General features: G+C 37.6%; 1 protein-coding gene and 1 long non-coding RNA gene across 2 annotated transcripts; both read left to right on the top strand.

Annotated features, from left to right (window-relative positions):
• Positions 1 to 13,876: 13,876 nt before the first annotated feature.
• LOC121983333 (T-complex protein 1 subunit epsilon-like) lies at positions 13,877 to 17,316 on the top strand. The gene is made up of 3 exons (XM_042536269.1): positions 13,877 to 14,108; positions 15,624 to 15,941; positions 17,107 to 17,316. Exons 1-2 carry the CDS (start codon positions 13,910 to 13,912, stop codon positions 15,920 to 15,922), a joined length of 498 nt encoding a protein of 165 aa, XP_042392203.1. The 5' UTR covers positions 13,877 to 13,909; the 3' UTR covers positions 15,923 to 15,941; positions 17,107 to 17,316.
• A 481-nt stretch (positions 17,317 to 17,797) lies between these two features.
• On the top strand, positions 17,798 to 22,060 carry LOC121983335. The gene is made up of 3 exons (XR_006112461.1): positions 17,798 to 17,918; positions 18,084 to 18,136; positions 21,961 to 22,060. It is a non-coding gene; the product is annotated as an uncharacterized LOC121983335 (long non-coding RNA).
• Positions 22,061 to 25,302: the final 3,242 nt, after the last annotated feature.

The raw sequence follows: 25,302 nt of genomic DNA, 5'->3' as shown, positions 1-25,302 counted from the left end.
TTTTCTTGGATTTAAAAACTCAGTTATTTTTCAAAGTCTTATTGTTTTCAGTAATTCTCACTATGTTTGTTTACCCTCGTTTTTTGATGTATGCCAAAGGGGGAGGGTTAGGTTGGTTAAGTTAGAGCAACTTAATGCAAACTTGAAAAACTAACTTAAACCTTAAAAATCATGCTTGATTCTTGCATATTTTTTATCACTAACTTAACCAGGTTGTCATTCCATCAAAAAGGGGGAGATTGTTGGTGCGGTTAGCACTAACGGTCTAACTCAGGTTTTGATGAATGACAAATCAGGTTAAGTTAGGTTTGTTGTTGTCTGACACTTTTATCAAGTGTGCAGGAAAAGTCCAGCTAGGTCGACGGGCTGACCGGATAGCTGGCGAGAAGTCCAAGCGGGTCGACGGGCTGACCGGACGCTTGGCGAGAAGTCCAGCTAGGTCGACGGGCTGACCGGATAGCTGGCGAGAAGTCCAAGCGGGTCGACGGGCTGGCGAGAAGTCCAGACGGGTCGACGGGCTGACCGGACGTCTGGCAGGTAAGTGAGGTAAGTCACTGGAGGGGAGTGACTGTGAGGACGCGTTCCCGGGAAGGGGACATTAGGCGTCGATCCGGCTTAGATCCATTTCGGATATCTAAGTCGAGATCGTGACTAGATTCCGGTCTCGGAAAGACGGAATCTAAGTCATACTCTTTCTTATCCATCTATTGAACTTTAACTGTGCTAACAATCTATTTTACAGGATACATATTTGCCTCGGACTAACCCTGTTTTGCAGGAAAAAGGAGCTTTCTGAAACAAGGTGGTCCGGGCGCCCGGAAGGCAAATTTCATCCAGCCGAGTCGTCGCCACGTGGAGCATCATGGTTCGTGCAGCTACGTCACGTTCCAGGCGCCCGGAAGGGATCCAGGCGCCCGGGACAGCATATAAAAGAAGCCCCAGGTAGGAGCTTCAAAAAGATCAAGTCTGCACTGAAAACTTACTGCTTGCTCTGCTGCTCTACGCTCCTGCGACGCCACGAGGCTATTCCGACAAAGCGCTTTCTTAAAGTCTAACTCTTCTTCTCTTGTCGGTATTTTATTTCTGTCAATTCTTGTACTTATTTGTAATCTTCATTCGAATTGATAGTGATTGCCCAACGAAAGTACTCACGGAGTACGGGCCTTCGAGTAGGAGTCGTCACAGGCTCCGAACGAAGTAAAAAACACCTGTGTCTATTTTAGTTTTCCGCTGCGTTTATACTCATCTTTATCGAATCGATATTCACCCCCCCTCTATCGAATCCAACGGTCTTACAGATACTAGGTTGATAATGTCCTCAAGAGGAGCTTATAAAGATTGTCATGTTAAACCCTGCAGGTGGACTTAGTCCGACATGACAATAAGGTTGAGTGGTACTACTCTTGGACTTAGATATTAATTAAATGAGTTGTCAGTAACTCACTTAATTAGTGGACATTCGATATCTTAAACACAGGGAGACTAACACACTCATAATAAGAAGGAGCCCAAAAATGTAATTTGGGATTGGTGCGGTAGTTCAATGATAGTTCTCTAGTGGAATGAATTATCATTGATAAAATTAAGTTGTGTGTTCGGGGCGAACACGGGATGCTTAATTTTATCGGGAGACCAAAACCAATTCCTCCTCTCGGTCCCTATCGTAGCCTCTTATTTATAGAGTTCTATACCCACCTATACTCACCTTCTATACCCACCCAATAGGGGCCGGCCAAGCTAGCTTGGGAACCAAGCTAGGGCCGGCCTAGGTATATTATTGGGTGGCCGGCCCTAGCTTGAACCCAAGCTAGTAGGGCCGGCCAAAATAAATTAAAAAGGAAATTTAATTTTAATTTTTATTATAATGTGGAAGATATAATTTAAAGAGAATTAGAATTAAAATATCTCTCTTGTAAAATATTTACAAAAGATTAAAGAAAGAGATTAGATCTCTTTCCTTATTTGTAGATTGGAGAGATGTTTTATTTTATCTTTAAAATTATTCACATGTTAATAAAATTAAAATTATAGATATTTCCTTTTATTAACCATGAAGAGATTTTAAAGAGAAATTTTATTTTTTAAAATTTCCGGAAACAAATTAGGAAGTTTTAATTGTTGATTAAAACTTGTCCTCTTTTGTTTTCCAATGATGTGGCCGGCCACTTGAAATTGATTTGGGAAATTTTATTTTATTTCTCTCAATTAAATCAAGTCAAGGAAATTAAGGAAAATTTATTGTAATTAAATTTCCTAATTTGCCTAGGCCAAGGAATATAAAAGAAGGGGTAGGGGTGCCTTCATGAGACACAACATCTATTATTTCTCTCCCTCTTTTGTTCCTTGGTGTGGCCGGCCAACCTCTCCCTCTCTTCCTCTTGTGGTGGCCGAACCCTACTCTTCCATTGGAGCTCTTGTGGTGGCCGGATACTACTCGGAGAAGAAGAAGAAGAAGAAGAGAAAGCTAGCATCTCTTGGAGCTTGGTTAGTATTTTGATTTTCTTCCTTGGTGAAGCTTCCTCTTTGTTGGCCGAACCTAGCTAGGAGGAGAAGAAGGTGATTGGTGGTTTCTCGTCTCGGAAGATCGTTGCCCACACAACGTCCGAGGTTAGAAGAGGAATACGGTAGAAGATCAAGAGGTTTTTCTACAAGGTATAACTAGTAATTTTTATTTCCGCATCATGCTAGTTATTTATGGAAATAATACCAAATACAAGAGGTTTATGATCTAGTATTTCGAATATGTTTTTCGATGTTGTGTTCTTTTGTTTTCTTTCTTTTCCTTGTGATTTGATTGTTCTCTTTGGTTAACCTAAAGTTATTTTAGGAAATTAAATATTAGCTTTCTATTAAAGGTTTTGTCTAGTCGGTGGTGGTTGCTCCCATATCCAAGAAGGCCATGTGCCTCGCCACGTCAGTACTGGGAACCTTTTATGAAAATTAATATTTAATGGAATTAATAACTTAAGGAGACTTGGGTCGAACGTGTTAAGTTCTGCAGGAGATCCAAGTCAAAAACCTAAAAGAACAAATAGATTAAGTTTTGGATCAAACGTGTTAAGTTCCGCAGGCGATCCAAAATTTAATTTAAAAGAACACATGGTAGCTAGGAAAAGGTTCAGACCTTTGTACAAAATTTTTGTACAGTGGAACCTCTAGGTTTTCCGAGTAGCAACCAACAATTGGTATCAGAGCTAGAGTTTTGCCTCTGTGTATTTGGTATTTAGTTTAATTATGCACATGTCATACATAATTTAGGCAGGATAATAGTAGGATGTGCTAACTTTGTGGATGCAGGATCCAACTATTATGATTTTTAGTTAATTATGTGTGTGATTGGACCCTTGGACATGTCAAGGGCAATTTATATGTGTGTACATGATTGTATTAAAATACAGCAGGAGCTGTATTTAGTTTTATTAGGATTTTATTTTTGATCTAGATACATGTACATTCCTTTTATGGAATATAGGATCAAAAATGTAAAATTCTATTTATGTCGCGGATCGAATCTTGCAAAGCGTGGAACCTTCTAAGGACCAGAGGCGCAGCGGAACTAGGAGTAAGATGGATGCGACAGCTAGACCCGGTGGCGGTGGCCAAATATGGCAGCAGCTTGGGATGACAACACACGGAGGACAATTAGAGATAAAAGCCATAATAGTTGAAAATTAAATTTTCTATTTATTGCTTTTATATTGTGCTGTGTGTGCATGTTAGTTTACAAGTTTAAGTAGGCTAGCATAGTTAAAATTCCTCATTTATAAATAACTAAGTGGGAGAGGAATTTTTAAATAAATCCCATGGTCTCCATTACTGGTTTGTAAGTGATGCAAACAAGCTTGCGCGTTGGCTCTGAGTGCCTTCCTCCATAACGGATGAGCTTGTTTGCGGATCACTAGAACAGACTTCCATTTTTGGATGACTATAGGAAGTTAATTAAGAGCGTGTGATCTTCCCCAACGGAAGGGGCATAATCTTATTAATGGACTTAGTGTCAAGTAATGGTATACACTTAGACACATCTAATAGTATCCTCCCTAGCGGAGTCATTGCTATTATTTGTGTGACCAAATGATACCAACTATTAATTTTATTTGTCAATGAGTGAGGTTGACAAGATAATAAAATTAATGGGTTAAGACCCTCCTTTTACAAATGTTGAATTTGTATCCGTCCACACTAACGTGGCATACAAAATTCACGGTGTTATGAGGTGTTGGTTAATTTAAAATAGTATTGTTTGAGGAATCAATATTATTCTAAATTTAGAGTTCGACCAAAAGTTATTTGTGATTCTTAGGATGTCTTTCAACCCATTGTCCATCATACTTCAACAGAATAGACTTATTGGACCAAACTACATAGATTGGAAAAGAAACACGGACATTGTTCTTCTGCTGAAAGCTATAAATATGTCTTGTTGACGGTGCCTGATGCACCCTCTTGGTGAATCTACAAGAGGAGATTGAATATCATAGGAAATGGGTAAGCGAGATGAGATGGCGCGGTGTTACATTTTGACTTCAATGTCAAATGTATTGCAACATCGACATCAAGATTTACCAACGACTATGATATTATGAACAATCTCAAGGAACTCTTTGGTCATCAAGATAGGGCTTCTAGGCAAGAAGCCATGAGAAAGATAATGACACCCACCATGCAAGAGGGTACTCCTGTAAGGGATCATATCCTAAAGATGATGGCTTATCCGAACGAGATCTGAGATCCTTGGAGGAGAAATTGATGGGAAACCCGGATCGATATGATCCTCAAGCGCTACCTAGAAGTTTTGAGCGGTTGCTGAACTATAATATGAATAAGAGGTTTATTCATTAGCGGAACTCCTGACAGAACTTCGAAGGATTATTTCGTCACAATGCTCAAATTCACTATCTTGAAAATGGTTCTACTTCTAAACTAAAAGGAAAGAAGAAGAAGAAACAAGTGGTTCACAAAGAAAGTGAATAAATCTCAGTCTACGGGATTTAAAGTGGAATGAAGAAGCCAAGGGCAAGTGCTTCATCTGTAAGCGGGCAGGACGGGCTGTCCTCGTAGGAACCAAAACAAAGGTATATCTCATACTCTAGTTGTTGAAACATGTTTAGCGGTGTTATCTACCGACCGTGTGTAGATACGGAGCCATGATCATGTCTGCAATTCCTTGCGGGGTTCGAAACCCGACGACTATCTCGAAGGAGAAATTACAGTCTACATGGGCAATGCTACTAAGGTGGCGTCTGTAGTGGGAGGCGTCTACTTATCTTTTAGTAGAAATAGGAATTTGGTTTTAAGAAATTGTCTTTATGTACCCGTTTTAGAAAGAATTTAATTTCGGTTTCTAAACTGTTTTTAGATGGATATTCAGTTTCTTTTAGTAACGATGTAGTTATTAAAAGAAATAAAGTGATTATCTGCTCCGGTGCATTAGTTGGCAATTTATATACTTTAAATCAATTTCTTCCACAAAGCAAAACATGAAAATTTATAACTCATCTTCTAATTCTAATAAGAGGAAAGAACCTTCGAAATGAACCAAGCATATCTTTGGCATCTAAGGCTTGGTCATATTAACAAAGTAGGATTCGAGGCTTATAGCCGATGGACTTTGGTTCATTAGAGTTGGAAAATTTTCCAACTTGTGAATCTGCTTGGAAGGTAAAATGACCAAGAGGCTTTCAAGGCCAAGGTATAGAGCCAAAAAAGTGTTAGAGTTGGTTCACTCGGATTTGTGTGCCTATGTCCGTCCGGGCAAGAGGAGGTTTTGAATATTTTGTCTCTTTCATGGGCGATTATTCAAGATATGGATACATTTACCTAATGCTTGCAAGTCTGAGTGCTTTGATAAGTTCAAAGAATACAAGGCGATGTGGAGAAGCGACTAGGTAAAAGTATCAAGACACTACTGATCGGATCGTGGTGGCGAATACCTCTTAGGAGAGTTTAGAATTACTTATCGAGGTGAGATTCAATCCCAATTATGCACAGGAACACCCCAGCGAATGGTGTAGCGAGCGAAGGAATAGGACTCTTATGGAAATGGTTAGATCGATGATGAGTTATTGAATTACAAATTCGTTTTGGGGATATGCTCTGGAAACAATGATATCGTTCCGAACTTAGTACCTTCTAAATCTCTTCTACTCCCATAGAATTGTGGAATGGGCGAAACCAGTCTAAGACATATTCGGTTTGGGGTAGTCCAGCACATGTCTTTGAAACGAGATCTTGATAAGTTAGAATCTCGTCTGAAGTTCGCGTGTTTGTAGGATATCCCAAAGGAGCGAAAGGTGGTTTATTTTATAGTCCTAAAGACGGAAGGTCATTGTTAGCACCAATGCCAGTTTTAGAAGAAGACTATATAATGGATCACAAGCCCGATGTAAAGTTGTTTTAGAATAACTTAGAGAGGACATGTCTACTTCAGTACCAACATTACAAGATGAAGTACCACAAGAGGCTGTCGTGTCACACATGATACACAACCACAGACGGTGCCTCGTCGTAGTGGGAGGGTTGTGACTGAAAGATTCATGTTTTGGGAGAGTCTTGGACTTGATCCGGGTAAACATGAACTGATCCCCGTCAATATGATGAAGCACTCCAAGATATAGATGCGACATTTTGGCAAAAGGCAATGAATTAAAATAGAGTCCATGTACTCTAATAAGGTTTGGGAGCTTGTAGAACCACGATGGTGTAAAAGCCGTTGGATGCAAGTGGATCTACAAAGGAAAAGAGGGACGGAAGGTAGAAACCTTCAAAGCTAGGCTTGTTGCAAAGGGTACACTCAAAAGAGAATCGATTATGAGGAGACCTTTTCACGGTGGCCATGCTTAAGTCTATCCGGATACTCTTATCCATTCTTTGCTCATATGGATTATGAGATTTGGCAAATGGATGTCAAGACTTTCCTTAATGGAAGTCTTGAAGAGAACATCCATATGAAGCAACGGAAGGGTTCATTGAAAAAGGCAAAGAGCATCTAGTGTGCAAGCTCAATCGGTCCATTTATGGACTGAAGCAAGCTTCAAGGTCTTGGAACATCCGGTTTAATGAAGTAATCCAGTCATATGGATTTATTCAAAGTCCGGATGAGTTTTGTGTATATAAGAAGTGTAACGGAAACGTGGTGGTATTTCTTGTACTATACGTAGATGATATTTTGTTAATTGGCAACAATGTTAAGGTATTATCAGACGTAAGGGTATGGTTGTCCAAACAATTTGATATGAAGGACTTAGGAGAATGTGCACACATTCTTGAGATCAAAGTTATAAGGGATCGTAAGAAAAGAATGTTGTGTCTATCCCAAGCTTCATATATAGATACAATCCTTGCTCGTTTTAGCATGCAGGATTCCAAGAAAGGTTTCTTACCTTTTAGACATGGAGTAGCTCTATCTAAAGAGATGTCTCCAAAGACATCAAAAGAGATAGAGGACATGAAAGCAGTTCCTTATACTTCGGCTGTAGAAAGCCTAATGTATGCAATGCTATGTACGAGACCTGATATCTGTTTTCCCGTGGGCATGGTCAGCAGATATCAGAGTAACCCTGGACAAGGACATTGGACTGCGGTAAAGCATATATTGAAGTACCTGAGAAGGACTAGAGATTATATGCTAGTTTACCAAGCAGACGATCTGCTCCCTGTGGGTTACATGGATTCAGATTTCCAATCAGATAGGGATAACAGTAAGTCTACATCAGGCTATGTGTTTACTTTAGGAGGTGGAGCCATTTCATGGAGGAGTGTTAAGCAGAAATGCGTTTCGGACTCAACCATGGAAGCTGAATATGTAGCAGCCTCTGAGGCAGCTAAAGAAGCAGTATGGCTCAGGAGCTTTCTAATGGACTTAGATGTGATTCCTGGTTTGCCCAAAATCATCACAATTTATTGTGATAATAGTGGTGCAGTTGCAAACTCGAAGGAACCACGAGCTCATAAGGCAAGTAAACATATAGAGCGCAAGTACCACCTGATACGAGATATCGTGAAGCGAGGAGAAGTTGTCATCGCCAAGATTGCATCAGCGGATAACCTGGCAGATCCTTTCACTAAGGCCCTTCCGGCGAAAGCTTTCGATCGGCATGTGGAGGGAATGAGAATCAGATGTATGGTAGAAGATATGGCAGCTTAGTCATTAGTATAAGTGGGAGATTGTTGGAATGTATACTGAAAGCCTAAGCTTTGTAAACATTTATTATGAATAAAGAATCACATTTGGTCTAATTATCTACATTTGTTTGTAGTTGTTCATTTAATTTATATTGTAGATAACATAGTATGTGGTGTCACATACAGAAGATGATGTTATCAGTACCTTATAAATTATAAACAGTAGCTCACGACCAAAATGGAAAAGGAACAAACCATTAGAAGGTCGTGGTGTAATTAGGTATTAGTTTATCTTGACTATATAATTACACTAGTACACTCAGAGTGTATTGAGTAGGACCATTTGAGGTCGTTTCTTTTATACTGACTTTATAAAGGAACAAAGACCTCAGTTATTATGGAAGTGTGTGCTCTTAATCCTAATATAATAACAAGCACATATATTTGATATTTATTTCTTTAATTTATCAATGGGTGAGATTTAGTTCGTTGAATCAATAAACCCGATAAGTTGGGAAATGGTATCACTTATAGTGTGTGTTGTTGATTATAGAAGGAAACTGTGTCCTAGAGATACTAGGTTGATAATGTCCTCAAGAGGAGCTTATAAAGATTATCATGTTAAACCCTGCAGGTGGACTTAGTCCGACATGACAATAAGGTTGAGTGGTACTACTCTTGGACTTAGATATTAATTAAATGAGTTGTCAGTAACTCACTTAATTAGTGGACATTCGATATCTTAAACACAGGGAGACTAACACACTCATAATAAGAAGGAGCCCAAAAATGTAATTTGGGATTGGTGCGGTAGTTCAATGATAGTTCTCTAGTGGAATGAATTATCATTGATAAAATTAAGTTGTGTGTTCGGGGCGAACACGAGATGCTTAATTTTATCGGGAGACCAAAACCAATTCCTCCTCTCGGTCCCTATCGTAGCCTCTTATTTATAGAGTTCTATACCCACCTATACCCACCTTCTATACTCACCCAATAGGGGCCGACCAAGCTAGCTTGGGAACCAAGCTAGGGCCGACCTAGGTATATTATTGGGTGGCCGGCCCTAGCTTGAACCCAAGCTAGTAGGGCCGACCAAAATAAATTAAAAAGGAAATTTAATTTTAATTTTTATTATAATGTGGAAGATATAATTTAAAGAGAATTAGAATTAAAATATCTCTCTTGTAAAAGATTTACAAAAGATTAAAGAAAGAGATTAGATCTCTTTTCTTATTTGTAGATTGGAGAGATGTTTTATTTTCTCTTTAAAATTATTCACATGTTAATAAAATTAAAATTATAGATATTTCCTTTTATTAACCATGAAGAGATTTTAAAGAGAAATTTTATTTTTTAAAATTTCCGGAAACAAATTAGGAAGTTTTAATTGTTGATTAAAACTTGTCCTCTTTTGTTTTCCAATGATGTGGCCGGCCACTTGAAATTGATTTGGGAAATTTTATTTTATTTCTCTCAATTAAATCAAGTCAAGGAAATTAAGGAAAATTTATTGTAATTAAATTTCCTAATTTGCCTAGGCCAAGGAATATAAAAGAAGGGGTAGGGGTGCCTTCATGAGACACAACATCTATTATTTCTCTCCCTCTTTTGTTCCTTGGTGTGGCCGGCCAACCTCTCCCTCTCTTCCTCTTGTGGTGGCCGAACCCTACTCTTCCATTGGAGCTCTTATGGTGGCCGGATACTACTCGGAGAAGAAGAAGAAGAAGGAGAGAAAGCTAGCATCTCTTGGAGCTTGGTTAGTATTTTGATTTTCTTCCTTGGTGAAGCTTCCTCTTTGTTGGCCGAACCTAGCTAGGAGGAGAAGAAGGTGATTGGTGGTTTCTCGTCTCGGAAGATCGTTGCCCACACAACGTCCGAGGTTAGAAGAGGAATACGGTAGAAGATCAAGAGGTTTTTCTACAAGGTATAACTAGTAATTTTTATTTCCGCATCATGCTAGTTATTTATGGAAATAATACCAAATACAAGAGGCTTATGATCTAGTATTTCGAATATGTTTTTCGATGTTGTGTTCTTTTGTTTTCTTTCTTTTCCTTGTGATTTGATTGTTCTCTTTGGTTAACCTAAAGTTATTTTAGGAAATTAAATATTAGCTTTCTATTAAAGGTTTTGTCTAGTCGGTGGTGGTTGCTCCCATATCCAAGAAGGCCATGTGCCTCGCCACGTCGAACCTTTTATGGAAATTAATATTTAATGGAATTAATAACTTAAGGAGACTTGGGTCGAACGTGTTAAGTTCCGCAGGAGATCCAAGTCAAAAACCTAAAAGAACAAATAGATTAAGTTTTGGATCAAACGTGTTAAGTTCCGCAGGCGATCCAAAATTTAATTTAAAAGAACACATGGTAGCTAGGAAAAGGTTCAGACCTTTGTACAAAATTTTTGTACAGTGGAACCTCTAGGTTTTCCGAGTAGCAACCAACAGGAGGCTCCCCCTTGACGAATGCCTCCTTGAGCCTTGACCATCTTCTTCCCCTTGGGGCATTGACTTCGGTAATGCCCTTTTTGGTTGCAAGAAAAGCACACAATGTGCTCCTTGCTCTTCTTTGTGTTGGGGATGGTCTCCTTGGGCTTCGCCTTGCCCTTTTGTGCCACTTGGCCCTTCTTCTTGGCCAATTTAGGGCACTTGCTCTTGTAGTGCCCATGTTCCCTACACTCAAAGCATATAATATGATTTTTATTTTTAATTAAAATATTTATACCTTTGCTTGTAGGGGTGGCATCTTTCCCTTTGGATCCGGAGGTAGAAGCTTCCTTTTGATCCGATCTTGATTCTCCTCCATTTGATTTTTCTTGACTCGTGGAGGTAGAAGCTTCTTCAATCTCTTCATCTCTTGACCCGGATGTAGAAGCTTCTCCTTCTTCTTGATCCGGTGTCACCAAGGATTGCTCCCCCTCAATCCTAGAGGTGGAGGCTTCATCATCTTGAATATGAAACAAGGAGTATGCTCCCTCCTTGTTCCCTTCGTTGCATTCCCTTGAGGATGAAACTTCTTGGATTTCCTCTTCCTCGGAGGTTGAGCATCTCTCAACCTCAGAGCCCTCCTCTTGGTCTTGCTCCAAAGAGTCACCCTCTCTGGATACTTCTTGCTCTTGTACAGTGGAGGGGATCTCTTCATGAAGCTTGGCCAATTTGCTCCATAATTCCTTTGCATCTTCAAATTCTCCAATTTTGCAAAGGATGGTGCTTGGCAATAAATTTACCAAGAGCTTGGTCACTTTATCATTGGCCTCGCACCTTTGGACTTGCTCTTTGCTCCTCTTGAGAACTTTGCCCTTTGAATTTCTTGGAGCCTCGAAGCCTTCCATTAGAGCAAACCATTGCTCTATCTCCATCATAAGAAAATTTTCAATTCTTGATTTCCAAGAATCGAAACTCATGGAAGTGTATGGTGGAGCCACCCTTGTGTCAAATCCAAGTCCATCTTGGAATTGCATCTTGAAGTTGAGCTTTTTGATATCTTTGACTTTGACAATTTTTGCTTCAACTTCTTCACCCTCTAGCTTTTCTTGTTATGCTTGACCCTTCCGGCGATGATTCCGGTGAAGAGCGACCTCGCTCTGATACCACTTGTTAGGACCAAAAGTAGCTAGAGGGGGGGGGGTGAATAGCTCGTCGCGTTCGCTCGTTCCTCGGCGTTGCTTGTTCCTTCAAAGATGTGCAGCGGAAATACAAAGAAACAATCACACAACGCTAACACGGTTGGTTTACTTGGTATCCACCTCACAAGAGGTGACTAATCCAAGGATCCACACCAACACACACATCCTCCACTAAATAAAACTCTCCTTTATGGTAACTACCAAGGGCGGAGAAGCCCTACAAGACTCAATACAAGAAGAGAGGGAAAGGATACAAGAAATACAAGCTTACAAGCTTACAATGAGTATAAACCCTAACCCTAGCTTCTCTTCTTGCTTTGATCCGCCTCTTGACTTGGAAAACTTCCAAGATCCTTCAAGAACTGGCGATCTGAGCTTTGTGAGTGCTGTGGAGGAGCTGGCGAGAAATCGGAGTGAATCGGAGAAGAGATGTAGCCATCGCACGCTGCGGCTCAAACGACGCAACGGTCGGATCCCGTCGATTCGAATATTCCCAATCGATCGGGGAGGCTTTGGATCAATCCACGGATCGATCCAGGGCGCCTCAGTGCTCGGAAAAGCGCTGGATCGATCCACGGATCATCGTGCGGTTACTGATCGATCTGTAGACCGATCAGCCATCGATCACTGGATCGATCCGCTGATCGATCAGGAATCCATGGTATCAATGGATCGATCCACTGATCGATCCAGAACTTGGTTTTGCCCAAAACCAAGTTCCAAGCCTCTCGAAACCAACATCCGGTCAACCTTGACTGTTGGTACATCATGCCTAGCATCCGGTCACTCCTTTGACCTGCTAGGACTTCCCACAGTGTCTGGTCAATCCCTTTGACCCACTTAGACTTTTCTATTCATGCCAAGTATCGGTCACTCCCTTGACCTACTTGGACTTCCATCGGATGTCGGTCAATCCCTTTGACCTATCTGTATTCCTCGTGCCAAGTATCCATCGATCCTTTGACCTACTTGGACTTCCCAACACCGGATGTCCGATCGTCCTTGATCCATCTGGATTTTCCTGCCCGGCTTCACTCACGGGACTTTCACCCTTCACTCACTAGGGTTTTCCATCCGCTAGCTTCACTCACTAGGGCTTTCACTTCACCAGGACTTTCACTAGCTTCACTCACTAGGGTTTTCCTTATGCCGTCTTCACTCACGGGACTTTCACCTAGCTTCACTCACTAGGGTTTTCCACTGGCTTCACTCACCAGGACTTTCACCTAGCTTCACTCACTAGGGTTTTCACCTGGTTTCACTCACCAGGACTTTCACCTAGCTTCACTCACTAGGGTTTTCACCTGGTTTCACTTACCAGGACTTTCACCTAGCTTCACTCACTAGGGTTTTCACCTGGTTTCACTCACCAGGACTTTCACTCTGCCTGGCTTCACTCACCAGGACTTTCACCTAGCTTCACTCACTAGGACTTCCCTGTCAAGTATCCGGTCAACCTTGACCTACTTGACTCTTCTTCAATCAATTTCTTATTGTCAAACATCTAAACTCAAACCAAGAATCAGCTTGGTCACCCAGGTCAATCTTGACCTGAGGGATATTGCACCAACACAAGAAACACTTTTTATTCAATATTCTAGATTTTTTTATTATAACAGGATTATTAGTTTCTCGTTGAATTTTTGTTGAAGACATTTTATCTTAAATAATTTTATTTTCTTTTTCTAAAAATAGAAGTTTCAAAAGCATAGATTATTCTAATCAGTCATCCATAATATCAAATAGATCCTTTTCTAAATTTATCAATTGTTATAATCATAACGATACCAGATAGGTACGTGCTCCTTTACAATAAATTAAATATTTATTTTTGTTAACTAAAAAAACTCCTCATTCAAGTAGCCATTTATTTAATATCATATAGCAATTGATCCGTGAATAAAAGTGAATGACCGGGGGAATAAAATGTATATCTAATAGATGATTTGGATATTTTTAAAATTACAAAAGTTAAACTGCCGAGTTCGGGACCGGCCGGCCTAACTCCAATCTTACACAACCCGTAATTTACGCTCACCCGGTGGACATATATAGCCCTCCTTCACGAACAGCACTCCACCTTCTGGTTTTTTCTTGCACTTCCCCCACCATTCTAGGCGGAGAGAAAAGAAGAGAAAAGGAAGAGGGGGAAGCGAGCATGGCGTTGGCATTCGATGAGTACGGTCGTCCCTTCATCATAATCATGGAGCAGGAGCAGAAGGCACGCCTGCGGGGCCTCGATGCGCAGAAGGCCAACATCTCCGCCGGACAGGCGGTCGCGCGGATCCTCCGCACCTCGCTCGGCCCCAACGGTATGGACAAAATGCTGCAGAGCCCCGATGACGACGTCATCATAAGTCAGTATTCTGTTCCTCGTCTGTGGATTCCTCTTCTCTCTCCTTAGATCTCTGTTATTTGTATTGCTGTTCCTGGGAATCACCAGGTAAAAACTTCATAACCTTTTTTGTTTTCTGTTTTTTTTTTAAATTTTATTTTTTGCCATGGAAGTGGAGTTTTCCAGTCTTTCTTCATAGGGTTTTACATCAAATTAAGGTTTTTGGACTTTGCATGTGGGAATGGTAATGACCGGCCAAGGAATATAGTTTCTTTTTTCTCTTTTTCTTAGGACTGAGAGAGATGATTTTGATTACGATGTTCAAGAAAGTGCAGGATATTTGGTTTTTACGTCGTAATACAGTTTTATTATGTCCCTCGGTTTTTGTGATATGATTTTCATTTTATAATGCTAGGTTGAGGAGTATAGTATTTTTGATGTAGGCAGATATGATTTTTATTAGACAATGAAATTGGCAATACAGAATAGTTTGATGTGGCTCTCTAAATGTGAACCTTTTATATGTATGATGTAACATCTGAATTCTGAAGTTGAATGGGAATTGACATTCTATATCATGTTTGAAAATTTCTTATGTATTCATCTTTGTTAGTTAAGAATTTTTATGATTGTAATTTAATTTGTAACATATAAGGAAGGCCATTGGGCATGTTTGTTGTTGTTGCAATCTCTAGGGATAGCATGATGTTGAATGCAAAATGTTGTTATATTTATGTTTTTCAGTGTAGTTCTTTTACTTTGATAATACTGTCCTTACCAAGCATTTTTACAGGCACTCGCAAAAAATTCTAGGAATTTGTCTCATATTATGTGGGAAAACAAAATCAATATATTTGTTTGGCAGGTCACCTGACAGGACAGTGCAATTTCTATTATCTTCAATGGTCAACATGTCGATTATATTATAGAAAATACCTTGTTACGCTAATTCCCTTGAATTATCTTCATATTTCCTCATCGGCAGGTTAACATTTTATGGGAAAAGAAAGACGACTAATATAATTCCATACATAAGATAGATAAGTTGAATTGGGTAACATTAAATGGGTGAAAGAATAAGAGATGTAGAACTCTACTTAATATATTTAGAAGTGATTTTTATGCCTCAGCCATTATTTGCAACATAATCTTATATTTTACTCTGTGTTATGACAAGATGCATGTAGCCAACCTCAAGTAGTTGGGATACATGACGTTGTTTCTCCATACTTGTTCGCAGCTCGATATGGTTACTTGACATCTGGCAATATTGGGATTGATAAATCTGTTTCATGTATGTGTAGGACAACTTATGGTATAATTGTTTAGATAGTAAAGATAACTAAGCTCGTGATATTTAAATAATTATGAAAATTATAGTATAATAACTCGCATTGATAAAAAAAGATATTACTTGGATATTAGCTACTTTTTCTTTATGAAGCAGTGCTTTTTTTTGCTTGATTTGTTTTCCATTTATTTGGATATGTATAAACTTTGCACCTCATGATTGTTTCTCTCTCTCTAACTATTGCAGCAAATGATGGGGCAACAATCTTGGAGCAGTTGGATGTAGATAATCAGATTGCGAAGCTGATGGTGGAATTATCACGCAGTCAAGACTATGAAATTGGTGATGGTACCACTGGAGTTGTTGTTTTGGCAGGCTCACTACTTGAGCAGGCAGAGAAACTATTGGAACATGGTATTCATCCAATTAGAGTTGCCGAGGGTTATGAAATGGCCTCTAGGATAGCTGTGGAGCAGCTTGAGCACATATCACAGAAATTTGAATTTAGTGCACTAATATTGAGCCATTGGTGCAGACTTGCATGACAACTTTATCTTGGAAAATGTAGGTTTATTTATCTGGTCCACGAAGATGATGACAGTTATCTTTTCTGTTCTCCACCTTTTTGGGAAGGGTCTTTCCCTCTAGGGGTAGGAAAATCATGACCAGGATAGCAGATCTAAAGCTATTGAACTTATGTGTCTAATCTTGTTCAGCGACATTCTGTTTATATCTCTTTTTTATCTTATTTTGCCAATGCTATTCTGTTGATTACTTCAACTTGTTTTTTAATGCCTTTTTTTTTTTTTTTGCATCTTTTACACTTTAAAGAATGAACATAATCTGATGATATATTTCACTTAGTCATGTCCATGAATGGTTCAATTACTCTAATGAAATCTTGTTATTACCTTGCACATTTTGATTTCTGATGCTGTGTATCTTAGTGCATCAAAGTTATGTGGTCAAGTTTGTAAACTGGCCCCAGCAATTTAACCTTTCTATTCAGTTCCAACTTTGCAGTTTTCAGTTAAATAGTGGGCGGGATCTAAGGGGTTGGAAGGGAGGTACAAGCTTGTTACCTCTCTCTTCTTTTTCTTTAACTTGGTCATTGCCTGCATAAAATATGGGTATAGACTAATATCACATCATGTCCATGCAAGATCATGGATGTGTTCTGCTCATACTCATTCCGCATGAGTCATTCCCTTGTTATTTGAATTTTTTGAGTATGGGACTAATATTATTGCTAATAATTGTTATCAAGTTGCAAGAAAAAATTTCATTGATGAGTGTATGATAATTGTAGATGACTGTAGATGGTATATCATTAAGAGTAGATTTATCAAAGAGAACCGATGTTGTTTGAAATTAAGTGATCTAAAATACTTGAGCATACAATGAAGGACAAGGTTGTATAGTATAACAGGATGTGTATTTTCTTAGGACGCGTTGGTTCTTAAATACTTGACACTGAATTATCGTTTTCTCTGGAAGACCTTGTTTGTTGTTCTGTTGATTTAATTATGTATGACTGATATCCTATCTCAAATCAGCTCTCTATTGGTGGATTTTGGAATAAAGTATCAGCAACCTACCTGCTGCTAGTCTTAGGTTCCTAAGCATGGAACTCTAACTATTGTCTCTGTGTTACTGTCTTTTTTTTAACTTACTTCATTGTTCTATCATATGCTTATCTAATGCCTAACCTTACATGTTCATGATACAGTGTTAACCGCTGCAAGCGTGCATTAGCTGAGATTGCTGTTAAGGCAGTTCTCGCTGTTGCATGCAGATCTAGAGAGGAAAGATGTTAATTTGGAATTGATCAAGGTTGAAGGGAAAGTTGGTGGAAAATTGGAAGACACAGAACTTATTTATGGTATTGTGGTTGATAAAGATATGAGCCATCCTCAAATGCCTAAAAGAATTGAGGATGCTAAAATTGCTATTCTGACATGTCCATTTGAGCCAGCCAAGCCAAAGACAAAGCATAAGATCGACATTGACACTGTGGAAAAATTTCAGACCTTACATCTGCAGGAGCAGAAATACTTTGATGATATGGTTCAAAAATGCAAGGTATATATGCTGCATGTTAATTAGTTTTCTTCTTATCAAACAATTAATTGAGTTTGGTCCCAAGTGCTCTAAGATTTTGATAAGTACTAGAAATTTCTGCACTCTGATTGTTGGCCAATTTGTTTGTTGATAATTCAATATTTGCCAGAGCTGATTTGTCAAAAATTTCTACTCTTTTTTCTTGTAGTTATTTCATTTTCATTGTCTTTGAGTTTCACAATTCCTCTGCAGTCATTTAACATGATTAGTCTTTTCGCTATATCTCAAACATGTGTGCTTTGATTTTGAATATAGACTATTCCATAAAATGTTTTTGATTTCTATAGGATGTTGGTGCAACGTTAGTTATCTGCCAATGGGGTTTTGATGATGAAGCAAACCATCTGTTAATGCATCGGAATTTACCTGCTGTTAGATGGGTTGGTGGTGTTGAATTGGAGTTGATTGCTATAGCTACAGGTTAGCATTTGTTATATTGTACTCTTGTTAGTTGTTACATAATGAGACAAAAATAAGCTATGCTTGCTGTAGCTAAAGGTTAGCATTTGTCTTATACTCTTGTAGTGTTGTTACATACTGAGACAAGAATAAGCTATGCTCATTATCATGCTGCTATTTAAACAGGTGGGAGAATAGTTCCAAGATTCCAGGAGTTGACTTCACAAAAATTAGGGAAGGTAGAAATCAACTAAACAATTCATAACTTGCGATTTATAATCTCAAAGTTTATAATTCTTTTCTCCAATCTAAAAAAAATCAACTTCCAGCAGAAGATCAATGTTCCTTGTTTGACTTATTTCTACTCATTGAACAATTTATTAATTGTACATTAATTGTTAGCAAAATTTTAGCAAAAATATAAATATATAAATTAATCTTTTTCTCATAGCTTGTGTTTTTACGGATAAGCCACTAGCTAATAAATTTAATATGATTTTGTCTTTGAATCCTTTCCATGACAATAATATTATTTCATTAGTTAATATATTGAGTTTGGGCTATTCGTTTAAGTATCCTCACCACACATGAAGCAGAAGCGTTAAAAATAGAAATTGTCTTTCCTAACAATTTGAGATTTGGAGATAAGTGCTTAGTCAATCAACTTGTGCTTGGACTACTTTATTGTAGAGTTTTTATGACTTTTATATGCAGAAATTTATTCTGTTTAATGTAAAACTGCCTTTGGAAGTGTTGTTTTTTTAATGAATGCAACTATAGTTAAAAAGTGACAATGAAGTAGATTATGATTTGAAATCTCATATCATACCAGAACATGGTGGAAATGTACCATTTTAATAAATTTTTGAAACTTATGCTACTTGACATGTTTTTGTGCTGATGTGTCAATCATATGTCGATGAATATTGGATCATGCCAACACTAGTCTTGTTGGTAGTGGTAGCCTTTAAGCCTTGCCCTTGTGCAACTTGAGTAGCAACTCTAGGGGACATTGACCCATGGATTGAATGGTGATTGTTGGATCCCTTGGGGCACATATACAAAATAGGTTGAGATCTATATTCATGGTTGTAAAAGGATCAAATATTTCCAACCACAAAGGAGGAGGGTTCAGCTGGTACAACACTAGAAGTATGATGATGACCATCCATCATATCCTAATATAAAATTTAAAAATATTATAAAATAAATAATAAAAATAAAAAATAAGAAAATTAGTAAATGTGAGGTAAGAAAATGAGGGACGAGGGAATATGAGTTTAGAGAATGAAAATAAGAGATTGCGAGCCTTTTGGATGCGACATAAGGGGTGAGTTTTTCTACGAGTACTCTAGGTTTAAGTATGGTTTAAAATCTTTAGCAAACTCTATATGACTTGAACAATACAATTTCGGTATCGTATCGTATAACGTCAATATGGTTTCGATATTTTTTAAATATAAAATATATTAGCTAAAAAACTATTTAACATAAATATTTAAAAATTATATATATATATATATATATATATATATCTATATATTTAAAAATAAATAAATTTTTTATTATATATTTTTAGATTAAAATAAATAAAGTATATAATTAATTAGATAATTTTATTAGGGTTTAATTAAGTTTTTTATCCCTACCATAGTTAAGAATTGATTAAGATGTTCAACTTAAATTTTAATTAAAACCCCTTAGTCCCCTAGACCCCTCCGAGGGAGTCGCACGACTCATCCATGGTACTTTTTAAATATAAAATAAAATATTTAAAAAAATTGTTTTAAAAGGAAGAAAATATGGAGATAAATAAAAAATATTATATATTTTTAGAATTAAAATAAATAGAATATATAATTAATTAGATAATTTTATTAGAGTTTAATTAAGTCTCTTTAGACTATCCCTATCATATAATCAACATATATGATCTCAATTTTAATTAAAAAAACCCGCCCGCGTGACCAGCCAACCTCTCTGGTGTGGCTATAGGGTCGCATGACCCCTTCGGCATGGCTCATGGGGTCGCATGACGTCTGCACGGTTGTTGTGGGGCTCGTTGTTGGGTCGTGCTAGTCGATGGGCGGAACGAAATGTTTTGCCCGTTTCGACTGGCTCGACACAATATTTTAATCCATGAGTTTAAGTTCACTAAAATATACATTTAAAAAAAAATTAGGGTATTTTGGTCTTTTTTACATTTGGACTAACCCTTAATATAGCCTACATGGGTCTTGGAAGGCATGCGTGCCATGCTTGGTCCTCTACATGGGTTGAGCCCCTACTGCATTGCTTGACCCACTAGAAAGGGTTTAACAAGATTCAATCAAATTTTGATAGACTGTGTGGGGCACGACCTATACTGTGTTGGGTCATGGTGGGCTATGGGTAATGCGACTTATTTGCCATCACTAGTTCATGCATATTTGTGTGAGATGACTTAGATCATGTCGAATCAAGCTGGACCAGATCCAACTTGTTTGCTATCACTAGTTTGTGAACTATTTGTGTGAGACTAAATTGTGACGTGAAATTTTCTACTCTAACAACTGGGCATTGAGAGGGCACCTATTATTGAAAATCTAGATTAACTATTTTGTAAAGCCAAATCCCTAAGTATTTGATCTTTGGTAAATTTCTATTTGGAACTTGCAAATTTAACTATTGCTCATTGTGCATTTTAGGCACGGTAGATTTCTAAGAAAATTTGGTTCTTGACATAGGTTGACCTGACTACATTTCAGTGGTCCCAATAGTAGATACTTTTTGCTTGTTTTTGCTGCAATGCCTTTACCGCTTAAATAACATTGGATTTGCTTAGATTTGTTCTTAAGTAGAAAATCATCGTTGCATGAATTTCATCTGAGGACACAAGTGATGCAGTTCAGATTAGGAAGTTTGAATTTTATTGGTTTTAAAAATTGCAACTTTATTTTGGTTAATGCATTTTTTTGTTTTTTGGAATAAGTTATCGAGAGCATATGGTATTTATTTCTAAGTTTACTTAAGTTCAGGAATGGATTAATTTTTGCTATGTTTTAAGGAAAATTGGTTATGTTTGGGTCCTTGAAAAGAACACTAGTCCCTCTTGTCATTTCATCTTTCAATTACTAACATTTTTCGCACCTTGAGTTTTTGGTTTTCTACTTAGTGATTGCTGTGTTTCTTGGTACTACAACAATTTAGTAGTTATTTAGAGGCTTCATGCCAAGCATGCTTGCAATGCTTCCTTAGAGCAGTGGTAAGATCATTTACAAGATGTTGCATACTTGGAAAGTAAAAGTGCAGAGATCAAAGTGGATCTTTTTCTTTCCTATCTTATATTACCAGAACTGGGAAGAAAATTCTTCTCTATTTTATCCTTGCTTTGAAACACACACTCTTTGTCTCTCGTGGTCAGTGGAAAAGGAAAAACTCAATTCTAGAAGCGTAAGGAAATAAAAAGATTAGAGAAAATGATAGAATTGAATTAGTAATAACTGGAAGAATTTTTTCTTCATCTTTCCATCTTTTCAATGAAACAAGTGGGAAGATTTATTTTTTGTGTGATTTTCTATTTCCCTCCTCTTCTCTAACTCTCCACTGTTGTCTATATGTAATTTCTATTTCTTTAGTAAATAGGACCTTAGTTTCTAAATGCAACTAGAATATGCCTTTGTACTTAGTACTTTATTAGTTCTCTTTGAAACAATTTCTCCTTGGTTAATTGGTAAAAGTTGGAGCATGATAAAATGTTTTTTGCTTTCTTTTTTATCACTATTTTTGCTCTTGATATTAATTAAATTTCGACATTTTTGCTCAAGGATTTGAAAGATTTTAGCACTTGATTTTGATGTATAATGAAACCTTCTCCACCAATCGTATATGGAAATTTGAATGCCACCTTTCCTTGTGTATATAGAAATTCCTGTTTTTGTCTAATGAAACATTCGAAGTTTTTTTTTAGATTTCCTTTCCATGTTTTTTCTCAAATTAAATGACTGATATTTTGATGTTGCTTTTCATTTTTCCATGCATCACTTTTGCTAAAGGTAATTAATCTGGTCCTTTACTTGGTTAGGCTGGATTAGTTAGAGAGAAATCATTTGGAACTACCAAAGATCGAATGTTATATATTGAGCATTGTGCTAACTCCAGAGCTGTAACCATTTTCATTCATGGAGGTATATTGATTCTTCGTTGTTTAACTCTGTAAATGTAAATCTAATTTGTTCTCACTTCACACAAATGTTAATTTTGTGAGAATTTGTTAATTAATAATTTTGTTTCTTTGACGAGATTAAATTTATATATTGGTACTTTCTTATGAAAGATGCCGTTTGTCTGAACTTTCTTAGGTTTCATTCTTGTTCAGAACATTGTTCTCTTGAGTGTTACTTTTTTACTACATATCTGATATTGCTGAAGTTCCTCTTCAAAAGAAGAAAATCACCTCTTTGTCACCTAGAGTTTTCTTCTTTTGCCTTTATTAGATTATTATTCATGACACACCACATTACTCCTGATCAAGTATCTTGAACGGTGAACTTGGCTCATCTGACTAGCAATTTTATCTGATCCTGTCCGAACCAAGAGTCAGCGGACGCTGGGCACGTGGCGCTCTTTGCTGGATCCTCGAGTGCTCCGGCGAACCTGCAACAAAACCGAGCCGGGAGGGGTGCTCCGGCGACGGTCCTCCGACGCTCAAGTCAGGTAAGTGGTGGAGAAAGTGGCTGCCAAATTTGTATTCTGCGTACCTTTGGCGAAGTAATAGCCTCTTTATATAGGACGGAGAAGGAACTGATGCACGCCCACCGAGGTGCGTACGTGTCAGCAACCCATACCCCGGTATGCACTTGTCAGAGAGCTTACCTGACACCATGCTGCCATAGTCCGAGCATGTTCTTTGATGGGACGGCAGGACCACCCGTTGTCAGACTAGAAGTATGGCACAACCTGTCAGAAGATGTCCCCGTCTTTTACCCACCGTCTGACTGGGGTGCCCGGCCCGCCGGGCGGGCGATGAACGTCGTCCGGACGGCCTTGATTCTTTGCGCCGTCCGGGCGGCACCTCCTTCCGCTCGGTCATTACGCACTGCTTTATTTGAGCGTCGGACCCCTGGTCCCTACCAGGGTGCCTTTTACTATCAGATTTCCCTTTCTTCTGAGTCCGGTCGGCTCGCCCTTTTCCGGCGAGCCACTGGATCCTTTGACCTCCCCTCAGCGTTGACTCCTTATGGGGTTCCGGATTTTTACCGCCGAATCATTATCTATGAACTATAAAATGTTGATAGATAGGTGTGGATGCCATCTTGCCACAACTGCTAATAGTTACCTTTTTCAAACATTTTAATGATAATTGATAAAGGATCTCGAGTTGTACAAGCTCCAAAGAGCACATGCAAACATTATTTGGTCTTTTACCATCCAGCATTATTACTTCACTATATCTTTGAAGTTTATATGTTGAGCTCTTATTATTACTATGTTTGGTTGTTATGTAGTGGATTATTTATTTGTTCATGTTATAATTTTCTGTAATCTTTGCTGACTTTATGATATTACATCACCCAATTTGCTAACAACATCAATCATAAACCTTAGCCATGTTGACCTCACTATTAGGTTGAACAAAATATTTCCTTTAGGCATTAGTGGCAAATAGTAGCTAAGAATGTATTCGGTGAGTCAAAGGGGCATGCACCACTAAGTAAGAAATCTTGATAGTGGAATGAGAAAGTATAAGAGAAAATGAAGGAAAAGCGAATAATTTATAAGGAATTATATATTTGTAAGAACGAGGAAAACTTAAAAAAATATACAAAAGCCAAGAAAGAAGTTAAGAGAGCATCGTTGTCAAAAGCGCAAAGCGCAAAAAAACGCTCAAGGGTCTTGGGGCTTAAAGCGCAAGGTGAAGCGCGGGCTTTACGGAAATAAACGTAATAAACAAAAGGACTATTATATCTATTAACAAACTTTCAAAATGTCTTTGAAAATCCAAATAATCATAAACAAAAAATTCTTTGATGAAGTTGTAGATTACTGAAAATTAAAAGTCTTTGAAAATATGATACATGAAATATCAAATATCAAAATAATCATCTTCTTCATCTTCATTTTCCAAATCTATGTCATCAGCTCCATCACTTGATTTGTATCCATTAGTATCTTCTTCTTCAGTTTCATTAGCAAGATTAATTTCTTCTTCATTTACAAGACTAGTTTGAGTTGAATACTGGTTTCTTTTTGCTAATGCAGATGATGATGCCCCTTTTGAAGAAGACACATTTCGAGATCGAAAGTCATATGCACTTTCATCAACCCCAGATGCTTGTGCTACATCACTCCAACGCAAATCTTCACCTTCAAAGACAAAATCATTATCATTGTCTTTATCACTGTCATCCAATTTTCCCAACAACCATTCATTACTATCATCTATCTCTGACAAAGTAATAGGATTAATCTTATCTCGCATGTCATATCTTCTCCTCAAAGCTCTATTGTACTTGATATATACCAAATCATTCAATCGTTGTTGAGACAACCTATTTCTTTTCTTAGAATGTATCTACAAAAAAAAATTAAAAAGTAAAAGGTTAAATTCATAATATAAATTTTAATATGTATTAAAAAAAATCCAACTTACATGTTCAAAAACACTCCAATTACGTTCACAGCCTGAAGAAGAGCATGTGAGGTTTAAAATCTTCATTGCAAATGTTTTTAAGAACAAAGGAGACGTACAAAATTGTGCAAACTATAGGGGTATTAAACTAATGAGTCATACCATTAAACTTTAGGAAAAAGTAATAGAAAAAATATTAAAGAAGGAGACAACGGTGACCTTAATTGAAAAATATCGAGAGCAAAAACAAGATCTACACACGGTTTCATTGACTTAGAAAAAACTTATAATAGAGTCCAAGAGAAATTATATGAAGAATTCTAGAAAAGAGAAGTGTTAGTGTAACATATATTGAACTAATTAATGATATGTACGAGGATGCAACGACTAGAGTAAAGACTTCAAGCAGAGTAATTGAAGCATTTCAATAAAAATAGGGTTACATCAAGATCAGCTCTAAGTCCCTATCTTTTAGTACTAATTATGGACGAACTCATTGCACACATTCAAGACACAATACCGTGGTGCATGTTATTTGCAGATGATATTATTTTGGTAGATAAAACACGTGAAGGAGTAAATGTTTGTAACACCCACTAAGCTTTTAAGATAAATAAGAGAATGATGAATTTTGCCTTAGAAAAATAATAAGAAGTGAGTTGAAGCAAAAAGAAATAAAATGAAATAAAAAGAAGAGGAGGTCAAGGATTGAACCTTGAACCTCTTATACTATAATTTATAGAATTAATTAGTAAAAACCAATTGGGATAGAGAGAAGATATTGATAGCAAGGAA

Source organism: Zingiber officinale, chromosome 5A (assembly GCF_018446385.1).
Source record: "Zingiber officinale cultivar Zhangliang chromosome 5A, Zo_v1.1, whole genome shotgun sequence".
Taxonomy (NCBI): domain Eukaryota; kingdom Viridiplantae; phylum Streptophyta; class Magnoliopsida; order Zingiberales; family Zingiberaceae; genus Zingiber; species Zingiber officinale.
Note: the sequence above shows the minus strand (reverse complement) of the source record. Positions and strands in the feature narration are given on the sequence as shown.

Coding starts and splice junctions, on each gene's coding strand:
- LOC121983333 (XM_042536269.1), top strand. CDS start 13,910: ATGGCGTTGGCATTCGATGAGTACGGTCGTCCCTTCATCATAATCATG. Junction 14,109..15,623: donor CGATGACGACGTCATCATAA/GTCAGTATTCTG, acceptor TAACTATTGCAG/CAAATGATGGGGCAACAATC.